Source organism: Idiotropiscis lumnitzeri, chromosome 6 (assembly GCF_059441095.1).
Source record: "Idiotropiscis lumnitzeri isolate Australia: NSW breed Sydney's pygmy pipehorse chromosome 6, RoL_Ilum_1.0, whole genome shotgun sequence".
In the NCBI taxonomy this organism is placed as follows: Eukaryota; Metazoa; Chordata; class Actinopteri; order Syngnathiformes; family Syngnathidae; genus Idiotropiscis; species Idiotropiscis lumnitzeri.
Window position 1 is genome coordinate 4,793,744 of NC_142396.1, and position 14,185 is coordinate 4,807,928.

Genomic DNA, 14,185 nt, shown 5'->3' on the forward strand with positions numbered 1-14,185 from the left:
TCTCTGTGTGTGTGTGTGTGTGTGTGTGTGTGTGTGTGTGTGTGTGTACAGATGGCTATTTCTGAAACTGAGATTGGTTGATTTGGATCCAAATGTGACCAAAGTTGAAGAAAAATTGGGCCACTACCCCGGCAAAAGAAGTGGAAGAAGCAACTGTTTTGTTCACGCAAAATGATCTGTTCAACTTCTGTTGGTTGGGACGGCTGTGTTTCTTTTTCATGTTTTCTATTTTGGCCCAAAAATATGAGTAAATCTGCATGAAACATACGTGTAGTACGTTGTTGAAAGAAGCAAATCAAAGAAGCAGTAGTTCCCCAAAAGATTTGCTCTGAAAAACACACAAAATACTAAGATGGCGAAAGAATTGGAAAAACAAACAAAAGATCATTTTCTACCGTACAGCTGTCATATTGAGCCCAAAATCAGTCAAGGAATGAGGCTGTGATGCTGGCGAAAGAAACTAAATTATGGCTGAAGGAGAGCCATAATGATTCTACTCTGCGACGCTTCATTGAGCTGCTCTCGTCCAGATAGTCTAATCAAGTCTGCCCGTCGAGATTAAGACCCCCGTTCACGCTTCTGAGCCCAAACGCCAACGACTTGAATTCCGTTCTACTGTACTGACCCGTCAGCTCCTTTCTTCCCTTCATCAATTACATGAGCTCGGACGTGACAGTCAGCAGATAACGTCCGGAAGGGCGGGCGATAGCTTAGCTCTTAACGAGTTGAGTGGAAAACTTCACAGAAGAACACGATGTGATAGTCGTGTCGATCTAATATCATTAAGGAGACCACGAAGCTTATTGTGTTTCACATTTAAAGTTTTCAATTTGATGACGGGGAATGAGTTGAATTTCCAATTGTCGCACACCCTCCGTCGAGATTCTGTCCATCGATGCAGGTTCGTCCAGGAGGGACAAGCAACTGTTAAAGTTATGTCGACGGCTGCGGCAATATGGGGATGTCTGTTTGTTCTCTGCTAGGAAAAGGCAAAAAATAAAAAGGAAGAAGGAACATTCCTTTGTAAAGAGTTTAATCTACTTTACTTTTGGTTGTGACTAATTTTTTTTTTTTTTGTAAATTGTATTGCTTTTGTTGAATTTGGCCAAAAATAAGCAGGAAAAAAAGATTAGGGTTATCTGAGTTCACATCATCTCTTTAACTACGACATGAACACGTTTTGATTTTTCTAGACGGACTGAATTGTGTCTAGACAGGCAGCAGAAGGTCAAAATTGTTCTGGAGGTTCTGAGGGCCATCAGATTAACCTGCTACTGCCCTCTGCTGGTGGGAAGCTTCAACCGCAGATGCAGAGACGTGCAAAGAAGCTTGTGGCTGTCAGAAGTGAACATTTTGTATGCTGTACATTATCTGGAGCATGACAAAAATATAAAACATAAAAATCAGGGATGCAGATAATTTATTGCTAGTTATGGATTTTTTTATGCTTGCATTGAAATACAATGTGTTTATTATGTGTGCTTTTAAAAAGTGTTTGAAAAGTACATTTTAATGTTGAAGCAAGTTTTGTCTGTGTCTGTGGGGCGGTTATTTTTAAATTGCAACGCAGGATTCTAGTAAAGGTAAGTTGTTTTAATTTTAAAATATTAACAAGAACTTTAACATTTTATTTGCCGATGTTTCGTCCTGCTGAGCGAGACGTACATGTCCGTTCGCAGTTTATGAGCACAGCTGTTAATTATCTGCTTATCCGGCTCAACTCTGACTAACTACACGGCACATTTGAATAACGTTACGAGTTTCCGAACAGAACATCGTTCAAAAGTGCCATTAATTTGTTAACATGGACGAGACAGTCGAGAGAAGATGCGGGGACATTGCGGCCAATCAGCTCACAGGATGAATCCACTCGTGCTCTCATTGGTCGAGCTCGCTCCCCGAGAACCAATCACGCACCTTGTATGAGTTTCCGTGAGTATGTAACCAAGCCTTCGAGGCAATTCATCTCTTTGTAACAACTCATTTTTCCGCAACAAGCGCAAAGTGGCGAAGGAACACAGTATATTTCATGTTATCATATACCATTGGCCACGAATATCAACACAACACCACCCAAAAATAATGTTCAATCACTTATTCAGTATGCTAATAAAAACGCGACTGCATGACGGTGCCTTTGATTAAAACACGTCGCTGCATCCGCCATCCACATCAAAGTTTTCAAAATACGACTGTAGTGACATCCCCCCCATTCCCACTTTTTTTTAATTTTTTTTATACAAAGCACCATAGGGGATGCAATTAAATGAAACAATGTGCTGACTAAACAGGGTAAATTAGGGAAATTCATTTGCACGCACCAGTTCCTTACACACCCAAGCATTGCAGTGAGCCTTTTTTTTTAGCAACAATAACAACAACCAAAAAAAAGCCTCTTTTAAAAACATCCAGACTTTTAATCTTGAGGTGACAAAATGCTCCACGGCTTCCGCAGAGAGTGAGGGAAGAGACATCAGAGACAGTTCAAGAGAGTTAATAGATGTGTCCTTGAGCTATATTCTGCACTTTGAATTAGTAAACAATGCACAAAAAAAAAAAATAACATGTGGGGACTGCTCAATAGTATGGAAGAAAAAAAATGAAATTGACCATATTTGGACATCCGAGGTCTCGCTAGAATAGCAGATTTTCAGCTTATTGTAAGTGTGTGTGGAACATGATAAGACATCTTAAATGAAACCCGTTCACGTTTCATAATTGAAATTAAATTCTCAATACAAGACTACATTAGGGATGACCGCCTTTATTGTCTTTGTCCTTTTCCTGCGCACTTTCCAAAAAACTCCCACGGTGACGCCATCGCCATCTCCAAAGTACATGGCGGTCATCCCAGCAGCAGTGACACTTACGCTGACCCAATTCGCTCAAGTGGACCAGTTGGACGTTTGTTTGCTGGCAAGCTGGCTTAGATGTCAAGCTTGATCCTCCGGGCCGAGCCGCGACACTTCAAGCTTCGATTTAAGTTTTTTTTTTTTAATGAAATAAAATCTTCCTCGCATAGCTTGGTGGGTTATTAATACCGGCAAAGCTGACAGGATGTTCTGCACTGATTCCCGGCACTGCTTCGTATCACCAGAGTGAAACGTGAAAGGGAGGGGAGGTGGCCTGCCTTCAATTCCATCTGTGCCTCCATCATGTCAAGAAAGCCTTGGAAGGCGATGGAAAGCATTTTTTTTTTTTTCAAATCTTTGATATCCAGCTTTGGGTCCGTGTACTAGTACACTCTCTGTCCTCGTTCATAAAACAAATCAAGACACAAGTAAAACAGAAATATCTTACTAGTAACGTTTTTTCCACTACAGCCACTTTTGACTTACCGCACTATAGCAATGTAACGATTAATCGAAAAAAAAAAAGATTTAAATGGTTCAGATATGCATCGATTTTCTGAAATAAAAAAGATTAAAAAAAAATTGAATCGAAATCGGGATCTACTGTGCTATACTAGTGCCACGACAACTAAGGCCCAACTAGTGGGCATAAATCACACAATGTGAACTAGTAGCTATGCCTCACTAGTAGCACATAGTTGTACTACTAATATGCCAAAATTGTCCAGCTAGTGTGCAGAAGTGACAACAAACACTACTAGTAAAACACAGCAGCACTATGAGTGTGCTTTAGTCATTCTACTAGTCCACTGAATTGCATTTCTGGTCAAGATAATGAGAAATATTAATAACAGACTTTAAAATGGACATCAAGGGTATCAAAACATGGTACTAGCACTACTAGTGACATTATAAAATGGTACAAGTTAAGCTCTCGCACAAAGGTGTCAAACGCAAGGCCCGGGGGCCAGATCTGGCCCGCGACCTAATTTTATGTGGCCCGGAAGAGCAAACTTTTAACAACATTGGAGTATGAGATGTTGTCATTTATTTGTTACCAATCCTGCCCCGTTAAAATAAAAACACGTCACATGTCGTTGTCCTAGAAGTATGCCAAAGTTGTCTTACTAGTGAGGAAAAAGTACTCAACGTAAATGGACAGCACTAGTTGCATTTATTCAATGTTCTAGATGCTTAAATATGATTTCACGAATGAGAAGTAAAACATTCCATAAACATGCGGTAATAATTGGACTTTATTGAACTGATATTTCAATAAGCGTGATCCGTCACTATTTTTAGGCTCTGGCTCCCTGTAAGTCGTTGCAGGCCATGCCAACGTTTTCAAATCAAATCATTTCTTCGCTCTAATCATCACATATTCTCCTCACGAAACCGTGACGCCAAAATGTAAATTAAAAAAAAAAAAAAAAGGATGATCTGCCATGTGTTTACCATTCCCCCCCCCCCACACTTTGAAAGCGACACGGATCAGATGGGCGTCTCCGACTGCTCATCGCTAGGTTGCGATAGCTATGAAAGGCAATGAAAGGTCCAAGAATAATTGGAATAAAAACAACCCAAAATAGCTGCCATTTTATTTTTGTCACTGTGGCTATTTGTGACAACAGAAGGAGAGAGGTGGCCGTTTTAAGTCATTTTTTTTCCCCATTCAATTATATACTTAAACCGCCTTTTTTGAGAACAACCCTGCAATATAAACCACTTTTATGATCCCCTTTTAAAAGAAGCAACAGTCATCGTATGGTTTTGTTCATCTTCAATCGTCTCCATCTGTAGCGCAGTGCTGGGAAGTACCAGATTACAAATATTTCATTACCTTACTGGAGTTGATTTTTCAGGTGTTTGTACTTGACTTAAGCGTCGAATAGTCTGAGAGATTGTTTTGGCTTTTATTGCCGACATTTCTAGAGTTGTAACGATCAATCTATAAATCAACAACTAATCGATTTCAGAATTAATCGATAATTTTTTTTTATATCGAATCGATTAATCGTTTCTCGGTCATGTATTACTATCTCGGAATATCAGCCTCCAATTTCTGTTGTCTTTCTTCATCGTAAACGGATCGTGTTTGCGCTGACGCTAAATAAAAAGTCAAAATGAACTGAAATAATGTGACGGGCATTCCTTCGGAATAAACCAATCACAGTGAAACTCGTGTCAAACGAGAGTCGGCATCCACCTAACAACATTGAAACGGACTTTGATTAACCCCAAATAAAATTCTGATGTTCTAGTATGCTTTCTAACGACCAATCGTAGTTCAGCTTCAGCTCACCTGTTTTCAGTCGACAGAAATTGACAAAATGGCCGCGCCCTGAGATCGCTAAAAACGGGGTGGATTTTGCCGTTTAACTCATATTCCACAAATGCAATTTTAAATCGGAATGTCGTGTTTAGACGAGTAAAGGCGCATCGAACATATTATTGTCATGAAAATTTGGGGTTGACTTCCCCTTTAAAGAATAAAAACATCCATATTTACTAATGAAGGCGCATCAAGCATTATTAGAAAAATTTTTGGGGGGGGTTGCCTTCCGCTTTTTTTAAATTTATAACATATTCACATTACAAGCATTGAAAAAGCAGAGTAAATAAACAAACACGACGTTACGTTACGGATGACTGCCCGCATTACTCGCCGCATTTAAAAGACATTCGACGAGACAAAACATGAGAAACACTGAAAAATGTCACAATCATGATGAACATTCATTTCAAAATAGAAACATTACATGTAAGTGTTGCAATATAAGTTATTTATGATCTCCTGTATATTTCAATCAAATAATGACTCGAATGATTTTGGCATTCAATTACATTTCTGTTATATTTAGCATATTAATCTCAATCGCTGACGGGGAAAACTCAATTTCTACAAGCTTACGTTACACGTGCAACATGACAAAAAGACACAAACTGAGAGTCTTGATCAAGGGCACCTCCACTAGAATTCTTGGCAGTAAAAAAAAATAATAATGTTGAAGTTAAATCTCCGGAACTGCGCTAAACTGACCTCCTACACTTTAGCCCGAGGTGCAATGCAAAGTTTTTTGAGGTACGACTTTAACATTGTTTATTTTTTTGGGATTGTATCATAAGGAACATTCCGAAGTATTTTGCCTGGCGGGTCGGGGGGGGGTGTGATGTTGATGCTTTATGATCCTCTTCATTTTAAGCACTTTGCCGCCATCTTGTCGCATCTTTACGCGATGACAAAAAATTTTCAAGGATGTGAATTATTCACGGATTGGAACCTGGAAAATGCCAAGGACTAAAATTATGGCTGATAATTATCAATGAACATACGAATTCCAGACAACTGCATTTTTTTTGCAAATTTGGCAAATTTTTGGTTGGACCAGAGGTGCAACGATTAATCGAAGAAGCAACACATAATCGAGTATTAATTGATAAGTATGTTGATAATAGATTGTTTCGAGGCATTAAGTTTTCTAAACGTTTGTGATTCCAGCCTCTCAAATATTTTCCGTATTGTGTACCCCTCCAGAAAGCCGACTTTTGTTTATGTTGACTCAATTAAAAACATTTGAAAACATCTGCGGAATAATAATCAATTTATATTTGTGCATTTTCTGCGCAGTCAATTCGAAATAGCGTCATGCTTTTGAATATAGGAATACAAATTAAAACGCGTTTGTTTAACCCGAGTCTGAATCCGATTAATCGACAAAATAATTAACCGATTACGCAAATCATTCGTTGCGTCGCAAGTTACAACACAATTTTTTTTCTGGCCCCGTCCAAAAAGTGATTTTCATGAGACCGTTTATTTATATTTGTCGTGATCAGGGGTACCTCAGGGAACGTCCAGTGAGACAGCACCATCGAGCGAAAGGACGACCGCAGAGCGTGTGAGGAGGCCAGTTCAATAAACACATCATGATTAACCGGCTACAAAAAGGAGAGGAGAAAATAAACCGGCGTGAGCTAGATATGCTTTAGCATTTAACCCCTTCGAGCACGGCACGCCGCTCTCGCTGTCAACAGCTCCAACTCAATAATCAATCACACGGAGGCGAGCGGCGCAAACAGCCCGGGAAGGCAAATCCTCGGCTCGCTCCAAAAATAACCGGCCCGAGTGTTTGATTTGTGCTTTTCTCGTGTCCCAGAAAACAAGACGCTGTCGGAATGCTGCTTTCATGCCAAAGCAGAAGAAACATCTTCACCACGACCAACGCTGACTCGCACTTTAGGCCCTGTTTGGAGTCCGGTATAATTTATCGGAAGTATACGCGCATCAGCTATAACGTTAGGTAGCGCCGGGTCATGTGATGACAGCCAACACAAAAGTGCTGCCTTGCTCGAGCGTAAGAATGCTCAGTGTCAGGGCGGGATTTAATGTGGGAAGGCTGAAGAGCGTCAAACCAAACAGTACGGGACGGAATTTTGGTCCGCCGAAATAATGTTGGATTATTTCACCTGCTTTTTGACCTTTTGCAGCAGTTCTAACTTGAAATGATTCTTAAAAAAAAAAAATCACTCCACATTCCAAAAATTCCAAACAGCACATTCAAGGGAACGAGACATTCAGCGGAAAACTTTGTAATCATTTCCGATCCAAAGTCAAACTCTTCATCACGTTCATCTGGGTGACTCCATTTTTCAACTTGTCAAAAGACACCGTTTTTTTTTCCCATTGGTCCATCATTTACTTTCAGCATTCGCAAATTTGTCATTATTCCACATTTTCCGTGAAAATATTCCCAGAATAATATGCACTTTTTTTTTAACATTCGCCTTCCACATATCTTGATCGATTAAAATAGTTCTGCACATTCAGGACAGCTTGGGAGCCCATCTGGACATGAATAAATGCATCCATCCATCCCTCCATTTTCACAACCATCCATCCATCCATCCTTTATCTGTTTTGCTTCTTCTCATAAGGGTCGCCGGGGGGGTGCTGGACTTTATCCCAGTTTGTCTTCGGGCAGTCGGCGGGGTACACCCTGGACTGCTTGTCGACCAATCGCAGGGCACTCATTGACAAACAACCATCCGCGCTCACGCTCACGCCGAGGGGTAATTTAGAGTGATCCATCAACTTTTCCATGCATGTTTTCGGAATGCGGGAGGAAACCCGCGTACCCGGAGAAAACCCACGCCTCTGTCGTGATTGTCGCCCAGCACTGAAAACCACCCATCTTTTCATTTATATATTCACCTATCCCTCCATTTTTCCATCAATCTAGTATCCATCCACCTGCCTATCTGTTAGTGTTTGTGTTCAAGTCTGGATTTCGCTCCTTCAAGCCACATTAACTCCAGCAGCAGCAATCAATACGAGTCAGGCCCATTGCTAATTAGACAGCTTGATGTTTGCAACCATTTAATGGCAGTCGTGTGTCTGTCTGTTTGTTTGCTTGCAGCAGAAGAAGTCAGTGACTGCCTCCTCCAGCAAGTCACCAGCACGCCGGAGACGGACACGCCCCCTCCCGACTGTGAGCCCCACAACCGCGGTTACTACTACTGGTTCCGGTTCTGGAGCGCCGCAAAACAGGCCCAGCTAGCATCTGTTTGGGCTTTGGGACCCCGATCGGAGGGGCGGACGGGCGGGGTACACAGTTGCATTCTCTTAAAGGTGACACGATACAATAATGGACTAAAAGTGTGCAGCTGACTTAAATCACGTCGTTCCAAACACACACAACGAAAATACGTCAGCCGCGACTGGCTCACTCACCTTGTTTGACACATTTGAAGCGAACCGGATCCTTGCAGTGCTTGATGACGGCCAGCACGTCCCGGCTGGTGAGGCCGGCGACGGGCATGTCGTTGACCTCCAGGAGCAGCTCATCCTCCGCCAGTTTGCCGCTCTGGACGAGCCCCTTCCCCGCCTTCACCTCGCCCAAGTGGGGGAACTGGCCGAGCTCGGCGCCCCCCTTCAGCTCGAAGCCCAGTTCGCCGTCCTTGCCGCGGCTGATCACCGCTTCGTGGACTTTATTGGTCCAGTGGTTCTTCTTCTTGAGGCTTTTCGACATCGTTAAAAGGGGGCGACTCGGTTCACCGCAGACTGGCTGGCTACTCTCGCTACTCTCACCACCACCAACACCGCCACCACCGCCTCATGCCCGCCGCAGCTGGGCGACATGAAGACGCTCTGCGAGGCGCCGAGTCGGGCGAGAGGCTGCGGCACGTCGCGGTCCTTGCTTCGGCTGGGGAGGAGGAGGGGGGGGCGAAATGATTCCACGGTCCAGACACACAGACGCAGGAGACAAACACTGGCGCGTAACCCGGATGTGAAAGCCGAAGGAGGGGAGAGATGAATGGTTCTGGTTCGGTCGTCGGAAGAGGAGGGGAGGGTCGTGAAAGGGAGGGGAGGGGAGGGGAGGGAACAACATCCCCACTACTCGGCTTGCTAGGGGCAGCCCCCCCCCCATTTCCCCGGGCCGAGTTGGGAGGGAGGAAGGAAGCCGTGAACGCACCACAGGCAGCAAACTGTGCTCAAATGTTTTCATTTTTGTCTTTTTTTTTGTCATTATTTTTGCTTCAAATAACAATAATTATCTTATTTTAATGCCATTAAAAATACTCGTCATAACAAAAAATATGAGTAATGGACAGTCACAATGTGAGGTTTTACATATATATATATATTATTATTAGTAGTAGTACAGTAGTAGTAAAATGAACAAATATTGTACTACATACCATGGAGAACCTACTAGCGTATTAATGATGACGATGAATGTTATCATTGTAGAGATTTTTTTTTTATCATCTTTTTATTCCTGAAACTACTACTAATAAAAAAATAATACATGTACATATTTAGGTATTTGTTGATGGATACAAAGTCCAATGAGTGAAAAGGTGTAACTTAACATCATCAGATGACGTTTTTTAAAAAAAAAAACGAACAAACAAAACTGTCATTAATACTTTGCTATCCACTTCCATCCATCCATTTTCTGAACCGCTTCTCCTCATCGGGTCGCGGAGGGTGTTGGAGCCTATCCCAGCTGTCATCGGGGAGTAGGCGGGGTACATCCTGGATTGGTCGCCAGTCAATCGCAGGGTACACAAAGACAAACAACCACTCGGGCTCACAATCACAATTTGGAGTGTTCAGTTAACCTACCATTGCATGTCTTTGGAATGTGGGAGGAAACCGGAGTACCCGGAGAAAACCCACTCAGACACGGGGAGAACATGCAAAATCCACACAGGAAGGCCGCAGCCAGGAATCGAACCATGCACCATCCGTTGCCAACCATCCATTCCTTGAATATTACTTCTACTTGTATTTAAATATGAATTATTATAAATATTATAAGTCAGGAAGGACAATGCCAGTATTGCCTCCTTAATCTGGTTTGCCAAGCGCTGAAAGATCCCATTGAAGAACTCACATTTTCCTCGAATTCTGGTGATTTTGAGGTGCCTGGAACGGCGGATACTTTGCATTTATATTCATTTCAAAATGATAGATCATTTGCGACATGAGTGTTTTAAGGTACAACAGCTCTCATGTAAGAAATTAAAGTCATATCCAAACACATCCACCGTATGTTGCCGTGAGCTGAGTTTCATTTTAGACAAAAGTAATGCTTTGCTGCAATCTCGTGGCAACCGCCGGCAATTATGGTAACATGAAAACTTTTTGGAGTGGCCACAAATGAGATCCTGTACATTGTCTTTACAATTGATCCCAATTCCGCTCCTTCTTGATCAAGTGCAGACAACTGTGATGCACAGTCAAGTGGGGGGAGGAAAAGAGAAGAATCGAGACGATACGAAGGTCCACAGGGTCTCTTATATTTAATATATCAAAGTAAACTGCTTTCCCTTTGAGTGACTTGGCAGCCTTTTGAAAGTTGGGCTTGTGTTTGAAATTTTCATCCTCCAAGGGGAATAGTTTGTGATCTAATCATGTTGGCAAGCGCGCTGCGCCGTACTAAGTTGGAAACCACTGCAAAAATCACAAGCACAATAAGAAATGTAGATTTTTTTTTTTTTTTAATCGCAAACTGAAATCTTCAGTTAATCGTGTCATCTGCCACACCACCAAATGAATCCACAAAGAGTAATTCTGTGACTTTGTGTCAAAGTGCTGCCCCCAAAAGTGAAAATGCAATCAAATGTGTAGTAGCGCTCGTTTCATCGGGTCGTGGATCTGACCAACCAATCAGAGGACGCAGGAATGCCGATGTCATCGAAGGGCCAGAACTGTGAGGAACTAAATTTATTTCCATTGCGAATATAGTTTAAGGTAGAGGAGGCAGCACTGCTAATTGTGAAGACATCGGGAAGATTTGATTGACATGACAATGCAATTAGAGGCTAACATTGGACACCAAAAAAAATTAAAAAATTACAAATAAAATAAAAACTGCCATCCACATTCAGTGAACTCCTGCGAATAGCATAAATCTGTGCGGAATTGAGGCCACTCAAAAGATTTTCATGTTACCGTAATTGCCACAAGATTGCGGCAAAGCATTACTTTTGTCTAAAATGAAACTCAGCTCACGCCAACATACATTGGATGTGGTGAGAAAATTTCATTTCTTTCATGAGCACTTTTGTATTGCAAAAACACTCATGTCGCAAATGATCTATTATTTTGAAATGAATAGAAATGCAATGATTCCATCCCAGCCACTCCAAAACCACCAAAATCCGAGGAAAATGTGAGAAGCAAACATATTGTCCGACCTTTTTCATCAGTGGGCTCTTTCAGCGCTTGGCAAACCAGATTAATGGAGCAACGCTGCCATTAGTCCTTCCGCTGCAATGGAACTAATTGGAATAGACAAACATTGTTGTTCATCATTACATAAAAAATCCTCTTCTGACAACAAGTCAAACAGAGAATGACAAACCTCTTTTGTAGGCATCACTTTTTAATGCCGGGCTCGCTGATGTTTAAAATAATAAATTTAAAATATACTTCATATTTGGTGATTTCACATCCATTCCAAGATATTCCATAAAAAAAATAGTAGTTGAAAAATATGATTAATAGCAATTAATTACCAATTGTTTTTTTCCGATTAATTGGTTAAAATATTTAATTACTTGACACTTCTTGAGATGAAAATAATTTGTAAAAAAATAAATAATAATAAATAAAATAAAATAAAACTAAGAGACTTTTGAGAGTTTCAGCTGATGGTAGTTGCAGGATTCAGACTCTGGTCAGTAGCTGTTTGAAGAGCATCATTAACGTCATCCACACAGTCCCTTTTTTTCCCCTCTCTTATTCTTCTCTTTAAATCCATACCTTGGCTTTGATGAAGCATCATACGCCAGAGGTTTGATCTGCCTTGCAGGAATTAAGGGCTTAGCATAATGATTGTGCACTTAGCTTTTTACATCACACAATGTTGCCCTAAAAATAGCTCTCCGTTATAATGCCTGATCATTGTACTTAAACACACAAAGGCTTAGCCCGAGCGCGTGAGACGGCCTTGGCACTGCTGCGACCCGTTTCTCTGGATTACTTGTTCTCGTGCCATATGGATAAATATAAGCATGGATATAAGAATTCAACTCGACGACCGCCATAGAGATAACTAATTGGCATAACATTATTATAATTAATTAGCACAGGTTAGTTAATGAACACATTTTGAGCGTGTATTGTTGGAGAAACTAATGGAGGGTTTCATTATGAAAAGTGTCATCACAATTTTTCTTGGGCGACTATATATAAGTGTACTTACTTTCTATGCCACTGGAGGGAGACTTTGGATTCTTTAACCGTTTAACCAAAAGATATACTCGGTTAACTTCACACTTGATAGGCAGATACTCCAGAGATGCAACAACCTGGATAAAAAAACATTAAAAAAGTCAACTATCAATAAGTCAAGGTCAACTATTTTGAATGGAAATTAGACAAATTTAAATTATTTTTTTTTGGTCGGCAAACCCAGGATATATATTTTTTTAGGTTTTATCTCATTGTCGTGCTTTTTATATTTATTTTGGACTTTTAATATTTTAAGGCCAGACCTCATAAGCCCCATGGCAACACGCCAACTACCCAGCCCTGCTATTGTTTCTCCCAATCCAATTTCTTTCTTTTACTGTCTAGCGAGTGAAGATGCCAGACACGAGCGCTGTACGCAAAAATGTTTAAAGCCATTCCCAGCTGATCATGAAACCGATAAATACAGCATGTGCCTTTACTATCTTATGCTAATGCTAATTAGCAGCTGTCGCGGTTCATTATCCCTTTCAGCAACAGACTAAACACAAACGGTGCTGCAACGTGTCGAAAGTACTCACAGTCATTCTTTATCGTCTGCATAGAATTAATATTACTGCCGCACTGAGGAGCCGGGAGGAGTTGAGCCGTCCCAATGGAGCATTATGAATCCTGTTCAGGAGTTTGAGGCAGGAGACATGCAGTAATGATTGTCAGCTGCATCCAAGCAAGACTGCCTACAACACAAGCGGGACTCGTAAAACCTCAAGCAACAGTACATCCGTCTGGCTTATATTGCACCCAGACGGCTGAGGTGGGCAAACCAGAAGAAGCAGCATTCTATTTTGTTTTCTTAGTTCTATCTTCTATGTATTGTATTGTCTTTATAATATTATGGATTATTTTTTTGAAACATTACTTTTTTTGGAGGGTAGGGGAAGGCTTCTAATGGCATTTAGATTCTTTGCAATGGGAAAAGATGATTTGACATATAAATAAGTTGCATCTCAAACTTGGAATTTCCAATTCTATTAAATATGATCTCTTTGACCACAAAAGAAAAATCAATGTGATGAGTTTGTTGCATAAGCTGCCATGGTTTCACCACAGCAGCTCTTTTATTAGCAAAAAATCATGGATATTAGTCCACAGATGTGTCCCCATCCGAATGAAAATCGAAGGCTGTGTGCGTTGGGAGGGGGGGATGAGAAGGGGGATATGTAACGTGAAACCATCACAGACATCTCGGCCGTGAACCCCGCACACCGTCTACGTGCGCATCTGCTTGTTGTGTGCTACAAAGACATCCTTCTTTTCAAAGCTTCTTCCTACAATCGGGAATGTTGCTCGTCGTTGGTCGCTTAGAAAAATACAACTTTGATCAAGGAGGATGACACGTAGAGGAATGAATTTCCCTTTGTTTTGATATTGTGCATACTCTCTCTTTCTCTCACACACACGCACGCACATTCTCACTGGCTCACACACATTCACAGGCTTTTGGTCTTGAGCATACATGCAAACCGGCTGAAAAGGTTAAAATGGCTCTCACAGTATGTTAGAGGGGAATTTGGCCTGTGGAGCGAGTTGGTCATACTTTGTCCCAAGAAGGAACATAAGCAAAAAAAAA

General features: G+C 41.3%; 1 protein-coding gene across 5 annotated transcripts in view; it reads right to left on the reverse strand.

Moving 5' to 3' along the window:
• The window catches only part of magi2b (membrane associated guanylate kinase, WW and PDZ domain containing 2b), a 101,719-nt gene extending 92,520 nt beyond the window's left edge, over nt 1–9,199 (reverse strand). For all 5 annotated transcript variants that reach the window (XM_088297973.1, XM_088297974.1, XM_088297971.1 and 2 more), the window contains exon 1: nt 8,584–9,199. In XM_088297973.1, the coding sequence (XP_088154099.1) occupies nt 8,584–8,881 (298 nt within the window). In that variant the 5' untranslated portion in view covers nt 8,882–9,199. The remainder of the gene's footprint in view (nt 1–8,583) is intronic.
• Nucleotides 9,200–14,185: the final 4,986 nt, after the last annotated feature.